Here is a 23936-nt window from a genome sequence, read left to right as displayed (position 1 = left end):
ACTATTTCCAAGGCACTTTTTACTAATAGGTAACTAACAGTATTTATTAAATGAGCAAGCCTGGGTTTTCTTGTAAGAATCACATGACTTCTAAATAACAGAATAAACTTTTTCTGTGGCATATTAAGTAAAAATAAATAATACTAATGACAAAGGCTCTAAACTTCAGAAACAGTCTACGAGTAAGCACTGATCAGAATCTTCATGCTAGGAGCAAATACATTCAATCCCAGGTTTTAAGATTGCCTTCTATTTCTGGGGGTGTGGGGGGAGAGCAACTGGGATGTAAAGTGAATAAGATATATGGATGGGTGGTTGGATGGATGGATAGATGGATGGATGAATGGATGGATGGATGGACAGACAGACAGACAGACAGACAGGAAAAATATTGTTTTCTAGCAATAGTTGGAAGGAGAGGAGGGGGCAGGAAAGGCACTCCGATAGAGACAGTAATTAGGGACTCCAGAACACCACAGGCTATCACTTTGAAGGCTGGCACTCAGAACACAAATAAGATAATGCATATAATGCAGTGGGGGTAGAAGCCACTCCTGCTGACATCGGGCAGAACTCCATTATATGTACCAATCAAAAATTAGTGGAATCTGAGAACCTGACCTTGGTGCTAAGAAAGAAAATAAAAGTGGTTTAGTGAGTACATGAGTTTGATCACATCATTTCAAAATACATCCAAAATATAGATCAAAAACATTTAGTCCTTACTCCACAGAGTAAGGTATCTATGGAGGATGTAGTCAGGAGTAGATAAAGGGTGCCTTCTTCAGGCACCCTCCACTTTATTTTAGGAAAACTGGAGCCTGCCAAGTCTGCTAGACTGCAGGGACACCTCTGTCTCCACCTCAGCAACATTAGGATTTTAGGTGGGAGACCCAGCTCTGCATTTACATGGGTGCTGATGATCAAACACAAATGCTCAAGTTTTGGCAGTGAGTACTTTACTAACTGTGGTGGTTAGAATAAGAATGACCTGATACACTCATATATTTCAATGGCTAATATCAGGAAGTGACACTAAAGAAGATGACAGGCTGAGGAGGTGTGGCCTTCTTGGAGTAGGTGTAGAGTTGTTGGAGAAAGTATGACACTGGAGTGGCCTTTGGGGTTTCAAAAGTGGAGGCCTGGCCCAGTCTTAGTTTCTCTCTCTGCTGTCTGTGAATCACAATGTAGAACTCCCAGATAGTTCTCCAGCACCATGTCTACCTATTAATTGAATCACTTCCCTAGCCTTGGATTCTTTCTTTGAACCTTCTCTGTAAATGAGATGCAGCAGCTAATACAGGACTCAGTAGTAAAACACAGGAACGCTTCTACTGAGGTGAGGAACAAGACACAGCTACCTGCTAATTAAGAATCTTACCAGCAGTGTAAACAGAAATTCTCATTATAGGAGGTGCCAAGGATGGAAAACATGTCAGGAAAAAAAAAAAAAAACTGTCCACATGTGTATAGGATAAACTTTTCACCCTTGATGATTGCATCAAGTATCACAAGTAGTGTTTAAGAACATAGGAAGGAGGGCACATACAAGAATAACCAAAAATTATAACTTTCATATTTATCACCACTAATAATAACAAGTTCCATAAGAAAATACAAAAATTTACAACAGAAACTAAGAAATATGCAACCTGTATAAGAAGAAACTTCCCTGATATATACATGCTCTAAAAAATATCAGAAATGGAAAACCATACTAGCCCATGTACAAAGATGAGGTAAATTTTTGGTTGTAGCAAAAGCATCAGCCCCGTTTCCCAATTCAGAAATTCAAGACACTCAACATAAATTAGGAAATTTATCTGGAAGATGAAATATAGTAAACTGGCTAAAATAAATGAGTATATAGTCTTCTATAATGGTATGAGAGTGAACCACTATCTACTCTAGCCTTTGGACAGACACTCTGGGAATGCCACTACAGCACTGAGCTCTATGAGGCACACTGGCACTTATAACTGATGTGTAAGGCATTGATTTCATGGCTGCTGCACCCATTAGGCATTCCCACTTTGTATCATCTTGCTTGATTTACTTAGGTGATCCAGGTACATTTAATATTTCAAAAATGGACCAGGGCACAGCAACATAACCATTTCTCTAAAAGTCCAACTTTGCCTTTCTGTTTATCTGTATATATGTCCATGTACTGCTTGTGTGTCAGGTGTCCATGGAAGGCAGAGAAGGGTATAGGAGCCCTGGAAACTAGAGTTACAGGCAGTTAGCTCTCATGGGAAAAACTCAGGTCTTCTGGAAAAACAGCCAATACTCTTACACCCATTTCTGTATTCATACAAATTTACTTTTTATAAAAAGGGGTGTGTGTGTGTGTGTGTGTGTGTGTGTGTGTGTGTGTGTGTGTAGGGGTGAGTATATACGCAAGACAGGTGCCCATTGGGGCCAGAAGAGAGTATCAGAACCCCTGGGGCTGGAGATAGATGTCTGTGGGCCATCTGACAATGGTGCTGGGACCCAAACCTAGGTCCTCTAGAAGAGAACTAATTACTGTTAAAAGCTGAGCTATTCTCTACTTCCATTTATTAGACAGCATTCTATGTACAGGTGATGGAGAGCTCACATATTATATAGCATTCATAACCAAAGCAGTTTTAGATTATATGCACTTAAAATAATCAGGAAGTTTACATTCTTGGAAATGCTAAGATTATACAAAGATCAATATACATAAACTACACTGTTACACATGGGAGTGAAGCAAGCAAATGCCTAAGTCAGACCTCAAGGCTTGTAGCTTCATGAAACAATAAGGTTTTTTAACAATGAGGTTTTTAAAAACAGATGAAATTATGTGTGGATGCAGTCAACTATACTCATGCATGCATGTGGAGGACAGAGGATATTCTCAGATTTTGTTCATTGGATTGCTATCCTTTCTTTGACTGAGGGTCTCTCATTGGCCTGGAACTGGTCAAGCAGGCTAAGTAGGCTAAGGCAGGCAAGTAAGCTAGTTAGGAAGCCCCCGGAAGCTCTCTCTTGCTTCCCCAGTGCTACCATATAAGCTTACTCCATCATTTTAAAAATGGGTTCTAGAGAGCAAACTCGGGGCTTTTAATGATTCTGCGATCTGTCCAGCCTTCAACATGAAACACTTCTGGTGGCATCTGGGACACCACCTTCTACTGGATTTCCTTTATCTCCATGGCAGCAACATCTCACATTCTGTGGTTGTTTCCTTCATTTCTGGAAATAACACACTCAAAGTGATTCAGGGCTCAGACTAACTTTGTTATACAAATACACACCTCTATGGATGAGTGGTCTCCCTAGCTTCTACCACATGTCCCTGAAGCAGGACAGACTTTCTTATCCAATTGCTAAGTTAGCATAACAAAAAGAATGCATGCAAATCTCAAACCCAAATTTCCTCTTCTGAATTTTAGTTATTAGCACATCTTTTTGGCACGATTATACTATATGGATATCAAATATTACTGGCACGATCATTCATCCAATTCTCCAGAATTAAGGCCTCAGAATTATCTCTAAATTCTTTATTTTGCTTGTGTTCTATATTTGATCCATCAGTAAATATTCAACTACCTTGAAAAGGTCCCCAGAACTGATGAGCTGGGGGCATAGCTCACTAAAAAACTTCTTGCCTAACATATATAAGGTTCTGGGTTCTAGTGTTAGCTCTGCCCTCCTAAAAAATTATTATAATTCTGGAATTGCTCAGAAACACCTCAAGCTACTAATGCCCTAATCCAAAAGACCATCACCTCTGATAAGAACTACCATGCCACGCCATATCTCCTATCCTCCTACATGCATCTACAGTAACTCTGTCCTTGTGAGTTTCCTCGCCTATATTCTCCAATAAGGAAAACATATAATTCAGTCAGGTATGGTAATACACACTTGTATTCCCCAACAGTCAGGAGGCAAAGAGGAGATCCATGAGCTCCTTGCCAGCCTGCACTACACAGTGAGACCCTGTCAATCCATGAAAATTGTATACATTTAAATAAAACCATGATTTCTATGGCCAGCTTGTGTCTTCATCTACAGTAGTCCTTAAACTATCAACTTCCCTGCCGTTCTGAAAACACACTAAACACTCCCATCTAGACAGTTTTTATACTTCCTATGGAGTATAAAAAGTAGATGGAAATTGCTCTTTCCCTAGAGATTGCATAATTTCATCCAAATTTCCATTCCCATTGTCCCTTCAGAATGGCCTCTTTTTGGTCATCACATTGAAAACACTAGTTTCTATATTTTTTTCCTTGTACCTTTTATTCCTAGGTAAGATGGCAGGTGCACACGTCAATGCCCAGGGAAGCCTCACAAGTGCAGACACTTCATTCTGCTGACCAAACTTGTGAAGAGAACACCGCAGACGGTGCCACACTGATGTATTCCAACAATGAAAAATAATCCAATAAGGAGTTTGAATGAGTAAGTCTTTAAAGGAAGAGATGAGTAACAACAATAAAAAAATCATTCGCTTACAAAGTGTCTAATGTTCATGAATTAGCTCCAATCACCTCGTAAGAAGTACTTGAATATATACCCATGTAAAACCCCTTTACATATTCTGCATAGACTTAGTTTTTGCTGACAGGATATGGAAAAAATCTTTCACATAATTTAAAAGTCAAGAAAGTATGATTTTTATCTTCATATTATAGGCATCTTAGAATAACAATTTTACTCCAACAAGACAGTAAGGGAAGAGAAGAGATATAAAGGTTATCTATCCCAGTTGTCTTACGGTATTTCCTTGCTTTTCTAAGTTGGATCCTATCTTTTAAGTGTTCTCTCACATGAAAGTATAAGCATAAAATATAATCAAAGCTTTTTAAGGTAAGAGGTAAAGGGAATTGTTAGTTACAATTACTAGAATGGTCATATCAAGGTCTTAGTAACAGCTGTCAATCAAATTCTTTTATGCAGTCATGCTGCCTCTCACCCAAACAGAAAGGATTGTGAGACTATTTAAAATAGAAGATCTTGTCTGAGGAGGCAGTTTCTTTGCAATTCACAACTAATTAAAACAAAGAAAAGCCTTCGGAAGAATATGTTGTTTTATCTGTATCAAAATATAGGTCATTTCATATCTGGCTCATCCATTCACTCATCCAAATTTTATTTACTACTGGGGTCATCCTTATTTGTAACTTCCTAGTATTTTTATAAGTCCTGGGGATTCAATCCTAGCACTGCAAAATATATATGCACTAAGTATTCACATTCCAAAGATTGTAAAACTTTTAGAAACAAAATACCTAGATTATAATGCTTAGTGAATGTTACTTTAAAAATAAAATAACTACAAATGGACTGGGTAGGCCATACCTTTAAGCCTAGCACTCAGAAGGCAGAGACAGGAAGATCTCTATGGATTCAAGGCCAGCTGATCTAAGATGCCAGTTCCAGGCTAGTAATGGTACATAGAAAGTCACTCTTAAAACAAACAAACAATCCTGAAAGGAAAGAAGAGAAGAAGACTTGAAGGAATGTTTGGTAACTTGGGGAGCCAGAGAGACGACTCAGAGGTTAATATCACTTTCAGTGCTCTCGCAGAGGATCCAAGCTCAGTACCAAGCACCCACACTGGATGGTGCAGAGGCTCCTTTAACTCTCGTTCCGGGAGATCCAACACACTCTTCTGCCCTCCTTGATTACCTGCACTGCTATGGATAATATATTTTTAAAGAGAGATAGCATGCCTGAATCCCTGGTTTACGGACTGTCACGTTTCCTATGGAAACGGTAGTGTTTGAGCTAGATTTGGAGAATAGAAGACAAGACATTTCAAAATACAAATCAGTGAGTCTGAAAAGGAAAGTACACCAAAACTAAAACAAACAGAAACTAAAAAAAGAGAACCTTACTGGGAATATCAGAATGTATGACTAAGGTGGTTCCTCCCAAATTCTAGACATATATAAAACGGCAAAGTTTTCTCATAAAGATAGAAAACTGTTTTACCTTATTAACAATTAATTGAGATGTTTTAAAAATGAACCACAGGAAAGGGGTTAAGAAGAGTGATATTTTAGGTCACAGTGCTCAGGGAAGAAGCCTGAGGACTACAGCAATGGCTGTATGGTGGCTGTTAGGAACCATTCCTAATGAACACTACACATAACTGAGCATCCTGTCCATGAAGTACGTAAATGCCCAGTTCTAAAATACACACTTTACAGCAAATGATTTATCTGACATTCAAATGAACAAGGATAAAAGAAGACATATGTTGAACTTCACAAATTAATGTTTATATGTGATATTATAAAATATTTCAAATATACAGTATACAATTAAGAAAAAAATCTATCGATGATTAGATTTTAAAATACATTGCTTTAAAAGTAATGCTTTTAAATGCTTATGCAAGGTATTGGTAATTCATCCTTATGACTATATAATTCAGAGAATTATCAACACTTATAATGTAAGAGATCCCAGGACAAATGCTCCTAAGACACACAAAGGTTTAAAAATATAGTCCACACTATTTGCATACATAACTTGTTTTCCTCATTGTCTAAGACTAGCAGAACCAAGGAAACCCACATCCTAAGCCACAGAACAGAGACACCTGGTTTTGTTCTTATCACAGGATGACAAATGCTTTCAATACCCTAATAGCAGACAGACATCCTCAACATTTGTATAGTGTTCTTTAACTAACAAAACGGTGTGTCCTTCCTGAGTTCTAGAATGGTGAAAGGCTCAATGCAAACACTTCTTAGAATACCTTTGTCAGTCCATTTAAAGAGACAGGGCCAAGAGCATGGGCTTCACAGCATTCTGTTTCTTTTGTTGCTCTAATGCTTACATGGTTGAGTGTGACTTCAAAAAGGTTCTATAACTCATCGTGGTGGTGCACGATTGAAATCCCAGCACAACAGGCAGGGGAAGGATGAGATCACAAGAGAATCTACAAGTTCATGACCACCCTGGGCTACACAGCCAGATAGTCCCTGAAAACCAGACCAAAGAGGGGACTGAAAAGAAACCAGAAAAAAAAATAGTATCTCTGGGTTTATACTTATAAATATATCTACATGTCGATATCTGCTTTGGTAGGAAAATAGTAATGATTTTCATCAGTACAACAAAGAAAAGATTTTAATACTCTATTCATGTTATAGGAATTAAAAACATGAGGAAACACATATTTAAAAAGGCTTGTCTTTCCGTGTGTGTGTGTGTGTGTGTGTGTGTGTGTGTGTGTGTGTAATTAGAATGATGAAAAGAGCTATTACTTTTCTTTATTTTTGACCAGTATAATTTTATAACAATTTCTAAAGACACTACTTTATAGTGTTTTGTAATTTAGCTTTTTAAAATAAATTCTAAAATTAATGGCATTATTATCATGGTTCCAGTGAAAAATAATGCTGATTTAGGTAATCTAGTTAAAATGTTTTTTAAAAACTATTTCAAGAATGTAACAGCCTTCAACGTATTTGCTTTAAAAGCACAAGGGCCTGAGTTTCCTGAGTAGAGTGGTCTGTACTTGTACTAGTAGTGCTAGGGAGGCAACGATGGGCAGATCCGGGGCTGCTTATTTGGCCACTTGGTCTAACCAGGCCTACTTGCCTAGCTCTAAGCCAATGGGAAATACTATCTCAAAAACAAGGTGGACAGCTGCTGAGGAAAACACCTCCGGTTTGTTTGCTCTGGCTTTCACACATATGTAACAGACACACATAGAGACCACACAAACACAGATACACATTTTCATATACAAACAAACAAGAATTTGGAAAATGCCACTCATAACTGATCTCTGTAGATTTGATCACAAAAGTGCAAATAACTTAAAGAAGTGAAATGTAGCAGGGCATGGTGGCGCACTCGGGAGGTAGAGGCAGGCGGATTTCTGAGTTCGAGGCCAGCCTGGTCTACAAAGTGAGTTTCAGGACAGCCAGGGCTACACAGAGAAATCTTGTCTCAAAAAACCAAAAAAAAAAAAAAAAAGTAAAATGAATTCCCATGCCATCCAACTATCAGGCAAAAGTAGCTTTTCAAATGAAAAGTATTGTTAGGAGGCTGATGTCCTTTCTTTTCACCATCCAGATGACAACTCCATCCTAATCTTCCTATTCATTGCACTGTAAAGACTTCAATGATATCATAATGCTTGGAAAGACATGCCAACAATGCACAATCAATTTTGAAATGCTCAGTTACTCTACAAGGCTGTCACTTAAAACAGATTTCCAAAACTCTAATTACTATTTTACATAGGAGATACCAACTCCTGGTTTTCTTTAGTCTCTCTCACCCCCAGTGCAAATTAAAAGCCCCTACCTAGGCAGGGCGGTGGTGGCGCACGCCTTTAATCCCAGCACTCGGGAGGCAGAGGCAGGTGGATTTCTAAGTTCGAGGCCAGCCTGGTCTACAAAGAGAGTTCCAGGTCAGCCAGGGCTACACAGAGAAACTCTGTCTCGAAAAACAAAACAAAACAAAACATCCCTACCTAAAGACACAGGAGAACCTGAGCCCCCCACAAGAGACTACAACTCAATTGTTCTTGAAATGAACAGCCAATGTTGAAAATCTTTACTCTGTATCACAATCAGCATCCTAAAATGTGTATTTCTAAAATTACTCAAAGCTATCTATTACAACTGCTTTGCAACTCAAAGCCCTAATGAAGTCATCTTTTCCTAACTTTAATCTATACAGAACTCTGCTGCCTCTACAATTTGACTTGACAAAGTATAGTGTCTCTGGGAAGCATTGGCTCTGTCTGTCTATAAAACTGACCCTTGGGACCCAGAATAAGAAATGCTAGTTTGCAGCCACTTTATAAACCTCAGCTTGACCACAGATACCTCAGAAGACATGGCAACTATGCAGAATAATACCTATCTAGAGATCACATCTTCAGAATCTTGTTATGGGAAGGATGAGAGGACACCTATCACCTAATATTAGTACATGTAGTAGCCTACAGGGGCTTCCTTGTTCAGCTTAGTGCTATGGTACAGAAATGGCATCCAGAAATATTTCTATTACCCACCACAGTAACTCCCTTGTAATTCATTATTATGAAAGCACAGAACCAAGGGTCATATCCTAATGTGAACATGTGCCACAATACACAAGCTTGCTTATCTATGGAGATAATGAGAAAATGACATCAGACACCTTACTTCAAATTACTCTGCAGAAGATAGTCCTTGCTAGTTATTCAATTTTGCTCATGAAGGAAGTACAAAGGAAGGAGGGTAAATATACTCAAACTAAAAGGTCAGAAATAAACCCTTTATTGTGACTGTTTATCCAACACTACTTGGTGTATTCCAAATTCCATAGGGAAATGTGTCAAAATAAAGGTGGAGTCCTGCCCTTCTCTGTGGGAAGCCACATGTGCCGTTGCAGAGTGGCACTGACTACTGCTGGCCACCACGCATAAGTTTGGACAAACAACCAATGTGTACATATGCAGTAAAGTTTTTTGCAAAGACACTGCCTGGCCCGGGCATGATAATGAGGTTCTGTAAGGTACTGAGAGTATAACCAATCAGATGTGAGACATGCAAATGAGGTATGATAATGAGGTTCTGTAAGGTACTGAGAGAGAGTAACCAATCAGATGTGAGACATGCAAATGAGGTATAATAATGAGGCTCTGTGAGGTACAGAGAGAGAGAGTAGCCAATCAGATGAGGAACATGCAAATGAGGCGTAGTGCATAACCAATCCGGGTATAAGACACGCCTCTCCTAGGCCTATAAAAGCAGCACCAGTTCTGGGCTCAGGGTCTTTTCGCCTCTACAATCAAGCTCTCCCAATAAACGTGTGCAGAAGGATCCTGTTGCAGCGTCGTTCTTCCTGGCCAGTCGAGCGCGCGCAAGACTTCTCCACCTTCACACATTCTCAGTCCTACTGAAGAGTCAAGTTGCTTCATACTGCAGTCACATTTACAAGGGACCAGGCCCTTACCACGCAAGGACAGAGTGCTATACCACTGACAAGATTTGATCAAGCTGCACTGAACAGCAGCAGGAAGATCATTTCCTTATGGTGTTATGGCAACAATGAGAAGAGCCAAACTGAGTCCACCACTCCAGGAATAAGAGATGATAACTGGACACATCTGTAAGCACCTGTTCAGGCAATGTCTCACCAAGTCACAGTTCTAAACTATTTCACTCCTCCAAAGTCAGCAGTGCTAGGCCTGAGGCACAGATGGAAAACATCACCTCAGGAAAGGAGCTATTGACATGTAGGCTGTGGTCTGAACTTGTGATGCTATCATAGCCTCAACCAACATTTAAACAAAAAGCTTTCTGCAAGGCTGGGATCACGAATATCAGCCAGAGCCATGCAGTTTGGGTTGTAACTCAAAATTTATCTACATAGTTTATAATCAGGGAGAGTTTTTCTCTCTCTTTTTCTAAAATTTGTGGGGTGTGTGTGTGTGAGAGAGAGAGAGACAGAGACAGAGAGAGACACAGAGACAGACAGACAGACAGACAGACTTGTTTTGGATCCTCAGAGCTAGTTAAAGGCAGTTGTGAGATGCCCAGTGTGGAGCCTAAGAACCAAACTCAGATGCTCTGGATGAACAGGAAGCAGTCTTTACAGCTGAACCACACCTCCAGCCCTGAGATCCCATCTCTTATAGAGGCTAAAATGTATAGTTTCTACATGGCTTGGTCATAAATTTAAAGCTTTAGGGCTAGGGATGAGGCTCATCTATTAAGATTTGCCCTAGGTCACTAGCAGTGAACACACCAAATGTGCAGACATGCCTGAGATGCTAGCACTTGAGTGTTGGAGGCAAGAGGATCAGAAGCTCAAAATCAGTTTCTGTTTCAGAAGGAGCTCAAGACAAACCTGGGATATATCAGACCTTGCCACAAATAATAGAAGAAAAATGGCTGGGGATGCAGTTCACTAAGGTGTGTGCCAATGTGAATGGAACCCTGAGTTCAATTCCTAGTTCCCCATAAAACTGAACATGATAATATAAGGCCTGTAATCCTTCAATGCCATCATTGGCTATATAGTAAGTTCAGGGAAAGTATGGGCTATATAAACGCTTGTCTCAAAGATAAATAAATGAAAAATGTTTATAACTTTGAAACACTTTCTTTTCTGTGAACACTGAGGCCCAGATATAGTTAGCATCTCATTGCTTTTTCTTTGTTGTTGTTGGTTGGTGTCTTAGTTAGGGTTTTACTGCTGTGAACAGACACCATGACCAAGGCAAGTCTTATAAAAACAACATTTAATTGGGGCTGGCTTACAGGTTCAGAGGTTCAGTCCATTATCATCAAGGTGGGAGCATGGCAGCATCCAGGCAGGCATGGCGCAGGAGGAGCGGAGAGTTCTACATTTTCATCCAAAGGCTGCTAGTGAAAGACTGACTTCCAAGCAACTAGGGTGAGGATCTTATGCCCACACCCACAGTGACACACCCATTCCAACCAGGTCACACCTATTCGAACAAGGCCACACCTCCAAATGGTGCCACTCCCTGGCCCAAGAATATACAAACCGTCACAGTTGGCCTTGATATCAAATTATTTTAATTGTATAAGTCAAATATTAGCACATTTCAATTTGATCATTAGAGAACACTATCAGAAAGGCAAAAATCAGGCCATCTTTTCTCTTGAAAGTAGATTGAGATGGTGCTATTACATCTGCCCATCCAGAAGGTGGGGTCAAGGTCAACAATCTCAAACACCAAACAAGTCTGGGTCTGAAATAATCAATTATGGCATAGTTATCTGAGAAGGAAAACAGAACTTTAATATACTGTCTAGAAAGAAGATCCAAAGGTGGCCATAAATCAAGGTATACTAATAACATATTAATCCAGTGACTAAAGCCAAGGTCATTTATAATAACACTAGTATGTTTCAATTAAGCAGTCATTTGGGAGGCTGAAGTATGACTCATTTATAGTCTTATCAATTAAACTACAAAATAACTAGAACAGAGTTTACACTAAAAGTTACTAATAAGAAGCAAGACTCCAAAGGCAGCAATTACAAGTTTCTGAAATATTCAAGGAGAGCTACCAAGTGATCTACGGCAAACACTGGGAGAGCAGAACAACAGTACAGCTTTGGGGTTAAAAAGAAAATGTGTCAAATGTATGAACGAGTGATTTCTTGGGAGCAGTCTAAAATTAGATGATCAAAAATATAAGCACTATGGCTCAAGTGTGGAGATACAAAGATTTTCCATGAAAACGAGCAAGTATAACACATATAGATTCTGCAAGCGAAGCAAAACCTGAAACTGAAAATATTGTTTTAGCTGGTAAAAACATTTTTATATGTAAGTGAATTATGGTGTTTCCTAACTGCCTGAAGTGCTTAGTGAATTGACATTTTTAAAAGTCTGTACAATTTGTATGCTTCAATGGGAAAGATAGAGTAAGAAATTAAAGTGTAAAGGCAGAGAAGCGATGGACACAGGACAAGCACTGGGAAGCAAACTGTGCCCAGAGGACTGGCTCTGCAGTCTGAACCCACATCCCCAAGCCCAGCTCAAGATCTCCATAGGCAGTCCCCCAAGAAAGCCATCAACAAGCCCAGGAGCTTCCCCACCTCTGTAGTAGGTACCGACAATCTCATAAGTTGCAGTGCCCAGGAAAAGGCAATTCCAGGGACTTGGTAGGACACTGACGCTCAGACCTCAGGAAAACAGTAGCTCCAAGTCACAAAAGCTACAAATGCTCAGTGGAGAGAACTGGGAGATGGCTCAGTCAGTAAACGCAGGAGGACCAGGATTTACTTCCCCATCATCTAGGCCACAAAGGCAGGCATGGTAGTGCCTGTCTGTCATCCTGAGAAGGGGAGGTAGAGACAATCAGATCCTTGGAACCCCACAGTTGGCCAGCCAGCCTACCTAAGTCGGTGAGTTCTAGGTTCAGATAAAGAAACTGGACTCAGAACATGCAAAGAGAATCACACAGGAACCCAATCCTAAACAAAGAACTTCAGGAAACTAAGGAAAGCTGAGAGATAGAAGAGATAGAAAGGGTTTTCTCCAGAAAAAAAGTCCCTGGGGGGTGGGGTAGAGAGAGACAATTTCAACTGAAACTGGGGAACCTGAGGAAAGAAAGCATGTTGCAGTTCTAGGGACTTATCACTTTGACCAAGAAAAAAATAAAAGCCCTTCCATCAAATTCTAACTATTTCTTTTAGCCTAAATTCCACTAAATACACGTGCCTAGCTCTTAGGCAAGAGTAGGAAGATAACCCTACTGATCCTCGGGCTTTCTTTCCCCAGGTTCAATGTTGATTTCAGTTGAAATTGTCTCAGATGCAAATGTGTGCCTATTGATAATAGGGTTGGTATTGAAGTTGACCTCTTAAAACAAATTGTAGCGTTACCTTATCACTTCATTCATTCATTTATTCATTCATTCATGAGACATGTTTGTAATGTCTCGCTGTACTTGTGCACATAGCATACTTGTAACATACCATGTTCAGGATCTTTACAAGAAACAAGAAAGATGATAAAATGACCTGTCCGTGTGAACTCCTCCTTCGTGGCGCCCACACAAAGTCTAAGGAGACACTGCCTCCTCCTTCAGATCCCACGAGTGGTGATCAGAGGGTACAGACAGTCATGATTGCTTGTGAAATACCCTCCACCAGGCTCATGGTTGTAATCATAGTCCTCAGCTTGTAGCCATTCTGTTTAAGGAGGGAGAGGGTTATGGAACATTTAGAAAATGGAGCCTATCTGTAATAAGCAAACATGGAAGGCTGAGGGTAGGAAGCAACGTCTTACAGCCCTGTGTTGCCATGTTGCCTGTTTTCTTCCTGCCTCTAGATCCATCTAGATTGTGAGCAAAACCTTCCATTCCTGCTCCCACAGCGAAAGGCATACCAGGACCTCCAGCATGCCTTCCTTACCAAAAGCAACTGGACCCTCAAACTCCTGGCCAACATAATTCCTTCATCCCTCCTACTGCTTCATGGTAAGAATTAGTCACTGGAGGGGAGAAACAGCTAACACAGAGAGCCTACTGGGCAGCACAGTAGACTACAAATGGCTTTTATTCAGGATCTAGCTGGATGGGAAACCTCAAAAACTCAACTCCATCCACAATCTCAGGTGATTGTTGTTGTTAGACAAAGAAAACAGAATCTACTAGAGTTAGTTGTCTTTAGCATTAAAGATCCATACAACTACACAACATATATTTAGAGACATTTTTCTAAGAGTAACATGTCAGTATTTGTAATTTGGCATCTGTGGCAATCTTAGATATCCTATAACAAGAGTGGTCTGGAGAGACAACTCAGAAGTTAAGAACACTGGCTGTTCTTCAAGCTGGAAATCATGTGGGTTTGATTCCCAGCACCCACATGATAATTACAACAGTCTGTAACTCAAGCTCTTGGGGATCTAGCTACATCTGTGCCCTCTCCCGGCTTCTATTATCAGCGCTTATCAAGTGCCCATTTGGTATCTTGTTACTTCTGTGCTGTGAGGAGCTCTGGACAAGTTCGGATTTCGTAGAGTTTATTAAATTTTTCTTTAATTCATTTAATTGAGAGATGATGAACTCATGGTCACCAGACTACTGAATTTGATTTTATTTTCCTGTAATGCCCCAAATCTGGCAACTCTTCCAGAAGACTACACTACTTCTGCCATTTCCTCTTTTCTTCTTTCCCTGCTGTGCCCCTCCCCTGATGAAATCTAAAGATGTATTATCTTTTATAGCTAAAGCACACATTTTACTGAATAAACCCAACTCTGCTCTATCCAATAAATAAGAAAATAGAATCTGAGACTTGGTATTCTCACCTATTTAAGCCTTTTTAAAAAAATAAAGTAATTTAATATTACTTAACAATGATCCTACAACTCCCTTAATGTCCATCTGGCCTACCCCTTCCCCAGGAACTCCAGAGCTGCTACTTCCATTAACACTAGAATGATGGTATAACTTGTTTAAATTTTCTGTTCAAAATAGATACTGTACAAAATAGTATGAGTTCAATATTGATAAAAAGTAATTTTAAGATTCAGACATCCTTGAAATCATAAGCAAGATTTTCCTTCCTTAGTACTGCACAAGGAAGTGGGAGCTGCCTTCTACACATCATGGCAGCTTTCTGACATCTTGTGAGCTCTAAGATGCTTCATCTGGTACCAGTCATCTTGATATCAATATATCAAAATTAAGTATAAATGTAAGAAATCCAGTAGTACCTGAAGATTGTAGAGAAAATTCAAGGTCAGATTTAATACACAAGGGCCTAGTAAGCCAAATCATACATCTTACAATGCTAAGAGTGCTCTGTGACGGAAAGACCAGCCCAAATAACCACCAGAGCCACCAATCTCCATGTGGACCTGAAAACCAATAGAGCTGGTAAGCCTGATGACCTGGGTTTAATGTTTAAACCTAAAGACGTTCCCTGACCGCCATCCACATGTGGTGAAAACACAAACATACACATACATGTACACGTACACACACTATACGAACACACACAGAAATAATAATGAATTTAAAAACATAAGAAAATCAATAGATGATTCATAAGCATATTTTATATTTAAATACAATCATAAGAACTGAAAAAAATAGGGATCTTCTGTCCACACAAGGCTCTATTAATGTTGAGTATTAGACATATACTAGCTATTGCTGTCTGGATTTCTGAAATATTTGTACCTATATTTGACTCACACATGAGCTCTAACATGAGGAAGACAGCAACAAGTCTTCATTACACTCAGGGCTGTGTCACTAAGTATTAATGGTGGCAGTGCAGGCGATGACGCTGATGTACCCTGAAACGGATAACTTATTTAATGCTGTAAATTGTGTGTCATTTCACGTCTTCAGTTTTGTTTGCTCAGAATTACACACAAACAAGACATAAATACACTTAAGAAAAAAGTTGCTGGAAATAAAGGTAGTACCAACACTGGGCAAATGTAAACAAATATGGTAAGCACACCTACACAGAATCAGTACAGGCTATTTTTATCCCAAAACCCCAAAACCACCATGGCATTTTTATGGCTTATGACTGAAGAGAACCTTTCAAACCAAAATGTCCCCAATTTGAACAGTAAGTCACTTCAGGATTGATAAAATATAATATAATATAATACCAATATGTTAGCACCATCAAACTTAGAAACCTCAATGAACTATCCCTTCCTGGTTATGAATTTATAAAAATGTCACTTTTGTTAAAAGATGGGATTCCAGTGAAGTACAGTATTTATATGTATTTTTTTCTCACATGTACTAGTTGGGATATCATTCCTATATCACCTCTGTATGCTTTATACTGACGGTGAGTCAGATCATGAAATTCCTCAAGCTAGGGATTATAATTTTTTATGATTAAATATGAACCAAATATAGTCCCAAAAGCAACAAAAAAAGTAAAGATAAATCCCAACAACAGGACACACAAATAGAACTTGAGAAACCAAATTCTCAATTTTTCAACAGATAAAAGACGTGATCAAAATTCAGCAGGGAAGCTCCACCTGGGAATCCATGAAGAACACATTGAATATAAAGAACAGGGACTCCAAGTACCGGGGACGAGACTTACAAGACTTGTAAAGAACCGAAGGCCATCTCCTAATGCCACAGAGTGAGGAATGGTGGGTAAATTTCTGGTAGACTTCTTAGAAAAGGTTTAATATCTGTTTACCAAAATAGGAATGTTCTTAATTCTTACTTCTTCACACGTATTTAAATTTGTGGCTACTACAGAAAATACTATGTCTATATAAACTTAAATAGAACAACTTTTTAAGTACAAACTTAGCTCTAAAGCAACGTTTGCTAAACCATTAAGTTTTCAAATTAATGTAATACTCATTTATTGGTAAATGTGAATACTAGTGAACTGGTAACAGGCCTTATAGACATCGCTACCTGCTTTTCAACATATTACTGTAGAACTGTCTACCTGTACGTGTGGAATTTCAATTAGCAGAGTCTGTGGAACACTAGAGCTGACTCGGATCTACCAAAAAACAGTCAAGGTTCTGTGGAGAGCTACTATCACTGATATCCCTCACATCTAGTAATATAAAGGTTTCATTCTAATAGTTCTAAACCTATGCCTGTAAGCCACAGCTTCTCAATGAGGGCTTGGAATAGGAGCGCTAGGTCAATGTAAAGTCACAGAGAGCTACCTATGTACCTAGAAAGAGGCCAAAAGTCTCCTCTCAGAGAGGGCATCACAGATGGCATCTGATGACCAATCATACAGAGCAGCACTGACCACAAAGCATTATTACTATTTCTTTCTCTACCCACTCCGCAACCCTCTGTATTTTTTTCAATTGTGCACAATGCCACAAAGTTATTAAAACATGGTACATTTCTTGCAAATCATAGTAAGTACCTATGTTGGGAATCTAACCTAATAATTCTTAGATTCAGTGATATATGGAGCCTACCTGGTCTATTGTTCTAGGTCCTTTTAGCAGTGACTAGACATTCTTTGAAATCTTCATTTATTTCTCCTCATATGCTTCATCTTAAAACATCACTTTTTTGTCAACATTTTTACCCAGAAGCCAACCTAAGCTATATACCAACATAGAACTTCCTGCCATAAGTTTAGAATCTAATAAAAGTTTATTGTACATGTGTTCATATCTCTGAGTGTGCAAATATGAATTTTCACTGTTAGATTGCACTTCCAAACAAGAGGGGTTGTTCCTTACTGTCTTAAGAGGTTTATTGCTATGAAGAGACACCATGACCAAGGCAACTCTTATAAAGGAAGACATTTAACTGAGGCTGGCTGACAATTCAGACGTTGAGTCCATTATCATGTGGTGGAAAGCATGGCAGTGTGAAGGCAGATATGGTGCTAGAAACTGAGTACATCTACATCTTGATCTGCAGGCAGCAAGGAGAGTAGCTTGATTGTATCAAACCCTGCCTCCATTGTGACACACATCCGCTAAGGTCACACCTATTCCAGTAAGGCCATACCTTCTAATAGTACCACTCCTTTTATAAGCATTCAAACAACATGAGTCTATGGGGGGCATTCCTATTCACACCACTACAGTTACCAACCTTGTCTCTGCAACCTCATACACAAGCTCTTTAAATAAACTAAAAAAATTGTTGAAGACAACAGTACCACACTTTGAAGCTGATGTAATAGAAAAAATGGTTGTTTGGGGCAAGTTACTTATAACAGATCTCAAACTCATATGTGACTATATTCAGAATTCCATAAAAGTAAGGCATCTTCCCTGACAAGAGGTAGGTAGTTCTAGGATTTAAAACTTCTCTTTACAGATATCATTTCATATTACAGATTATATCAAGCATAACATGACTAGTAGATTCCTTTAGGATTAAATGAGGCATTGGGGTGACGATCTTACCAACTTGTTCCTAATGAGTATTCCCAACTAGTATCTCCTGATAACTTGATCAGACTACCACAAGGGTTCAGGATTGATGGCTACAGTTGGCTTCATCTACCCGAAACTGCTTTAGAAAGTGACTATATAATTGTATGCTTACAGGTACAGTACAATGATAGCTATGTTCCTGAAGGCCCGGTGGGGGCTGGGAATAAATCTCCTTTGTGATTTTCTTGAATATAACACCAGGTTACCTTTTAACCTTCGTTCCTTTTTTATACTATAAGGCAGTTTTATGCACTGACGTCACTTGAGCTCATGCCATCAAGAGGACGGTGTGACAGGGGGTGACAGGGTTGAGTACAGCTCTGCTCAGCATTGTGGTTCGTGAAGGAGTAATCACTACTTCTACCTCTACAGTGAGCTTATGAACAAACAGCACATTTTCTTGTTTGTTTACAGTACTTTTATACTCAAAACAAGAAGTATCAAGTTTTTCAGACAGACAGGATTAAGTACAGTGAAGCTGAAGAAAACTAGATGTAGAAGGGACCAACAAGAGCTGTCAGGGAAGTGATCTCAGAAGAGATGTAACAGTTGACAATTGAGTAAGAGCATGAAAATACTGGGTAGGATAGGTTGGGGAGAGAATCCCAGCTTTGTCTCTGGTCCAGCTCTCTTCACATGGTAGTGGCCTCTGCCTCAATGCTGACATCTGATACCATTTTTATAGGTAATGTGAACACAAGTCACTACAATCATTGTTCTGATATCTGGGGGGAACAAATGCTTTAAGCTAGTTCGATCACTGCCATTTTCTTGGAACTTTCCCCCCATATTGTTTTAAGAGGAGTCTTACTATCCAGGCTCAGGTAACCAACCCTTCCTAGGCTAGGCCTCTGGGGAGGCTTAAACTATAGGCCAATGCCACCATATCCAACAGGAAAAGCTTTTATAAAAATAAACAAGAGATCATTTGTCTTGTTTACCAATAAAACTGTATTATGCAAAATAAATTTTGGTCTTTAAAAGTAGTGGGAAAATGTGGACCTTCATCTGTGAGCTTTGTGGAGGGAGCAGAACATCTCAGAAAGGAAGGTCCGGGTTGCCATGGCATTTTCATTCAGGTATTGTGATGTCCTATCAGTTAAAGGAATAGTAGCTTGGGGCCTCTGGCAGCTTTTCCTGGACCCCATTCTACAATATTTCTTCATTTGTACCTCGAACCCTACAAAACCTAAGAAGTGAGAGGAAAAGAGAAACCAAGGTACTAACTTTCCTGAATACTGACTCTGAGGCCATTGGAATAAGAAAAGTACAACTCCCACTGGTCCTGAAACTCTGTTCTTTTGCAGCTGTGAAGTGGCTAAAAGCAGTTAACAAACTCCTTGGCAGCCTTGGACTCGCATTACCTTTTGAGGCCACTCTGAACAAGCTAGCCTCCCTCACCTTCTTTGGGAGGAATTCTGGGCAATTGTAAGGTTTTGGCTTGACAGAGGCATCTAAAGATAACAGTCAGCTAAAAGGCAAGAGTCTCCATTGGCATACTGGTTCTTGCCTCTGAAATGTAGGTGGTGTGCACACAACAGCAGCAAGCCACCGGAGGACTAGAAAGCATCAGAGGGTAAGACACTTCTCTTGACTACTGGCTTACCAAAGCAGTCTTACCATGATAAAGCAACAGTGGAAATGATGAGGAGAAAGACTCAGGCAGTGACACAAGGGCAGAAGCAACACAGCACATGAAGGGAGGCAAACATTCCTGTTCAGTACTGGAGAAAGAGGGGAAGGAGACTAAACGGCAAGCGCAGCCCACAGGCCGGGCCAGAGAGGGTGCAAACAGACTGTGTAGATGCTTCCCCAGTGAAGGGCTGCCAAGAATTGTGCATGATGCCCCCACAGCACAGACAAGACAGCAGGTAAAAAAGAGGGAACGGGTGCAAATCAAAGACCACCAGGAGCGCATGCTTCGAGGGAGGGAACTCACAGAGCAAAGACTCAAAGAACAACTCATGCAGAAAGACCAGAGCCAGCTCCCTTCACTTGAGAAGCTCCATCGAGTGAAGAAAGAGATGAAGGACTGTGAAAGGGCCAATGCACACCCACTTCTGCAGCTACGCACTAAAAGTCTCATTAAGTTGGAGAGTCTTTTGGAGAAGTCTCAGGCAGGAGATGAAGGGAAAACAGCTGTAAAGCCCAATCAAAAGAAATGCTTGGCCCTGCCACCATTTTTGAGAAGTCATGTACGAAAAATCAAAGATCAGTAAAATTTTGTTGCCTTTTGTGGAAAAAAAATTACTAGGAATTAAATAAAAAACTTCTTAGAAGCACTGTGTCATTTGGCAAGATTGTTCAGCAATTCTGACACCCTACCTTGCTTCTGAAAGAGCTAGAAGGGACAGAGATAGCTCAGTGGTTAAGCACGTGCTGCTCTTGCAGAGGACCCAGGTTCAGTTCCCAGCATGACCAGCACCCATGCAGTAGCTCACAACCGTCTGTAACACTAGTTCTAAGGGAACTGATCTCCTCTTCTGGACTCCACAGGCACCAAATATGCTAGCACAAAGATATGCATACAGGCAAAACACTGGTTATACACATAAAATCCTTTTTAAAAAGTTTGAAATGAACATTATTCTCCATATTCTGCTTTTCTTTTGAGTTTTTTTTTTTTAAAAAAAACAAAGCACAAAACATCCTAAAAAGTCTCCTAAACTTGGGAATTATGTATTGCACATTCATAGAACAACAAAACCAAAACATTCAAGGAAAAAAGTGTAAGTGTGTAAGGGGATTCAGGAAAGGGGATACAATTAAACTAAAAATTCCAAATGCACAAAACACTTTAAGAACAAAGAAAAGACCAGTAATTTTCATAAACGACATACTGGCATGAAATACTCAGAAGCTTAAGTTAGAAACAATTGCTATGAAATAGTCTTTAAAATGTAAATGATGTGATTTTAATATGAACATAGTTCATTTCAACTAATCAAATTCTCACAAGGCAAGCCTCAAAAAGACCCATGAGCTAATCATATTCATTTGGCCAATTTAACAAAGGAAACAGGGGTGGTAGGCAGAGCAAATAGGAGAGGAGCTGTAGCTACTGGGGTGGTGGGTGGAGTAAGTAGGAGAGGAGAAGGGGCTAGTGGGGTGGTGGGTGGGGTAAGTAGGAGAGGAGGAGTGGCTAGTGGGGTGGTGGGTGGGGTAAGTAGGAGAGGAGGAGTGGCTAGTGGGGTGGTGGGTGGGGTAAGTAGGAGAGGAGGAGTGGCTATTTGTCAGAAGAGGCAAAGTAATATTTGGTATCATGCCCCAAGCAAAAGACCACCCAAAGACACGATCCCTGGTGAAGCTGAGATCAAAGCAGAGCTCATCAGCACTGACAAAGACAATTCTCTTCCAGAATTTATTTACAAAATAAACCAGAAACTATACTTTTTGAGACCCTTTTCTATAGATGAGTACCACACTGACATTTTGATTAGAAAACCATTAAGTAGTAAGCCCTTGCTTCTTCATATCTCACACTACAGGAAACACAAATGGCCACGTTTGGCATGTAGGGGATTGGAAATATTTTCTGAAAAATTACCACAAAAAAAAAATCTCACAGTAAAAATTTAAACTTTGTAACAGACCTCCCCCGCACACTAGGCCAAGAATTCCCCACATCATGAGGCCCTCTGGCCTCACTTCCTCACTACTGTCCTGAATGAGACACTGGGAAAGTTCTAGAAGTTTTCATCCAAGAACCATTTTTGTTTTAAAGAACTTAACCTCTTTCATGGAACAAATAGAGTTCTTCAATGGAGAGTTAGAATTTTAGTACACACTGAAACTCTGTAAACGCTATAGTATGAGGTATTTCCTCAAAATGAGACAAGAGAATGAAAAAATCGATGGAATAAAAAGAATCTTGCAGACTTCTTGAAAAATAGTCAAACTTCAGAATTCTAATTTTTACCAAAGTTATCAAATGAGCTGAATGCAAAGCTTCTCAAAGCAAAACAGTGAGCGCCTTTAAGTCCGGCCATTCATTTTCATGAGTGCTTATATATTTAACTTCTATAAACAATCTTTTGCTGAAATATGCGAGGGGAAAACTATGTAATGATTTCTCGTCTTTCATTTGGACCACTGGACTGACTTGGGAGTAGATCTTCAAGAAGGAATAAAAGCAAATCTGAAACATTTCGAATAGGTTAAGATTCAAACAGGAGATACCCACTGACGCTCTGACCATCAGATTAAAGGACTGACATAAAAAGGCCTAGACAGTCCTTACAACTTCGTGAGAAATAGCTCATAACCAGAGGCCGGGAGCCTCCTTGGAAGGGATTCTGATGGAGTCTGGTGTGGTGGAGCACACCTTTAATCCTAGCCCTTAGAGCCATTAGTCCTGGCAGAGGCAGGCAGAGCTCTGTGGATTTGAAACCAGCCTAGTCTACAAGTTCTGGCCTACACAGGCTGCACAGAGAGATTTTCTCTCAAAAGAAAAAAATGTGCAATAGCAAATACATACATGGAAACATAGTCAGCAAGTGCACCTGAGGAACTGAGAATGAAAATAAAGCATTACTAAAATCATTAAGGCACAAAAGATGACCAAATCCTGTCATTTGTAGCAACAAAAGTGAAACTGAAGATATTGAGTGGAATAAACCAGGCAGGAAAAAAACAAACCATTACATGCTTTCACCTACATAGAATAGAATATAAACAGGCTGAGTTGAGGAAAATAAAACAAATAAACAACAACAATACAATGAGCAGAAAGAACAGTGGCTAGTATTGTCCAGAGGGGAAGACACAGAGGGAACTAAGGAAATATTGGTTAAGGAGCGCAAACCATGGCCAGACAAGATGGCTTGGGCTAATGTGCAGTGGGCACTTACAGTTAACATACAGTGCTCTTGAATCCAGGTTTTGAATGTTCTTCCCAGAAGCAAGCAAGTTTTAAATGACAGATAACCTACACATGTATGGAAGACCAATATACAAAGTACTAATGCACCCAACAACAGACTGTGATATAGAAAAACAATTATCAATAAACATTTACAATAATTTTACTATGCACTTCAAAGAAAATTAATGCAGATACTATACAATCTGCAGTCAAATTTCTTGGCATTTACCAATATAAATATATAAGCTTAATATATAAATATAAATATAAACTTAATTATGTAAATATAAAACTTAAACATGCCTCCCAGGCCTACCCACATGCCACTATAATTGAGGCCTTTTCTTAATGGATGTTCCCTCTTCCAAGATGAATGCAGCTTGTATCCTGTTGACAAAATCTAGGCAGCACACATGAAAATCTGCTCAACCATTTTGGGGGGTGAGGGTGAGACAGGGTTTCTCTGTGTAGCCCTGGCTGTCCTGGAGCTCTCTCTATAGACCAAGCTGCCCTTGAACTCAGAAATCCACCTGCTTCTGCCTCCCAAGTGCTGGGAATAAAGCCATGCGCCACCACTGCCCAGCTTCGAGTCTAACTCTTAATGTAAAGTTCGGCTTTAAATGATACTGATGAACACTCACTGACCAACTGTAATCAACAC

The 23936-nt window shown here is 39.7% G+C and overlaps 2 protein-coding genes and 1 long non-coding RNA gene across 9 annotated transcripts in view; 2 read left to right on the top strand and 1 right to left on the bottom strand.

Annotated features, from left to right (window-relative positions):
- Nucleotides 1–23936, bottom strand: part of Supt3 (SPT3, SAGA and STAGA complex component) — a 342177-nt gene that overhangs the window by 218901 nt on the left and 99340 nt on the right. The window contains exon 1 of one of the 7 annotated variants that reach the window (XM_006523479.4): nt 4275–4470. The exons of the other annotated variants lie outside the window; for them this stretch is intronic. The gene's annotated coding sequence lies outside the window, so the exon portion shown is untranslated. Of the gene's footprint in view, nt 1–4274; nt 4471–23936 lie in introns of those variants that run through there. 7 annotated transcript variants of the gene reach the window in all.
- Gm52304 lies at nt 12687–16521 on the top strand. The gene is made up of 3 exons (XR_003952358.1): nt 12687–12884; nt 13813–13960; nt 16469–16521. It is a non-coding gene; the product is annotated as a predicted gene, 52304 (long non-coding RNA).
- 4930564C03Rik (RIKEN cDNA 4930564C03 gene) lies at nt 19509–20690 on the top strand. The gene has a single exon (NM_029257.1). The coding sequence runs from the start codon at nt 20106–20108 to the stop codon at nt 20628–20630; it is 525 nt and encodes a 174-aa protein (NP_083533.1). The 5' UTR covers nt 19509–20105; the 3' UTR covers nt 20631–20690.

The sequence above is a fragment of the Mus musculus genome, chromosome 17 (assembly GCF_000001635.26).
Source record: "Mus musculus strain C57BL/6J chromosome 17, GRCm38.p6 C57BL/6J".
Taxonomy (NCBI): domain Eukaryota; kingdom Metazoa; phylum Chordata; class Mammalia; order Rodentia; family Muridae; genus Mus; species Mus musculus.
This window is presented reverse-complemented; position numbering and strand designations above follow the sequence as displayed.

Excerpts from the sequence above, each read along its gene's own strand:
- 4930564C03Rik (NM_029257.1), top strand. The coding sequence starts at position 20,106 with ATGAAGGGAGGCAAACATTCCTGTTCAGTACTGGAGAAAGAGGGGAAG.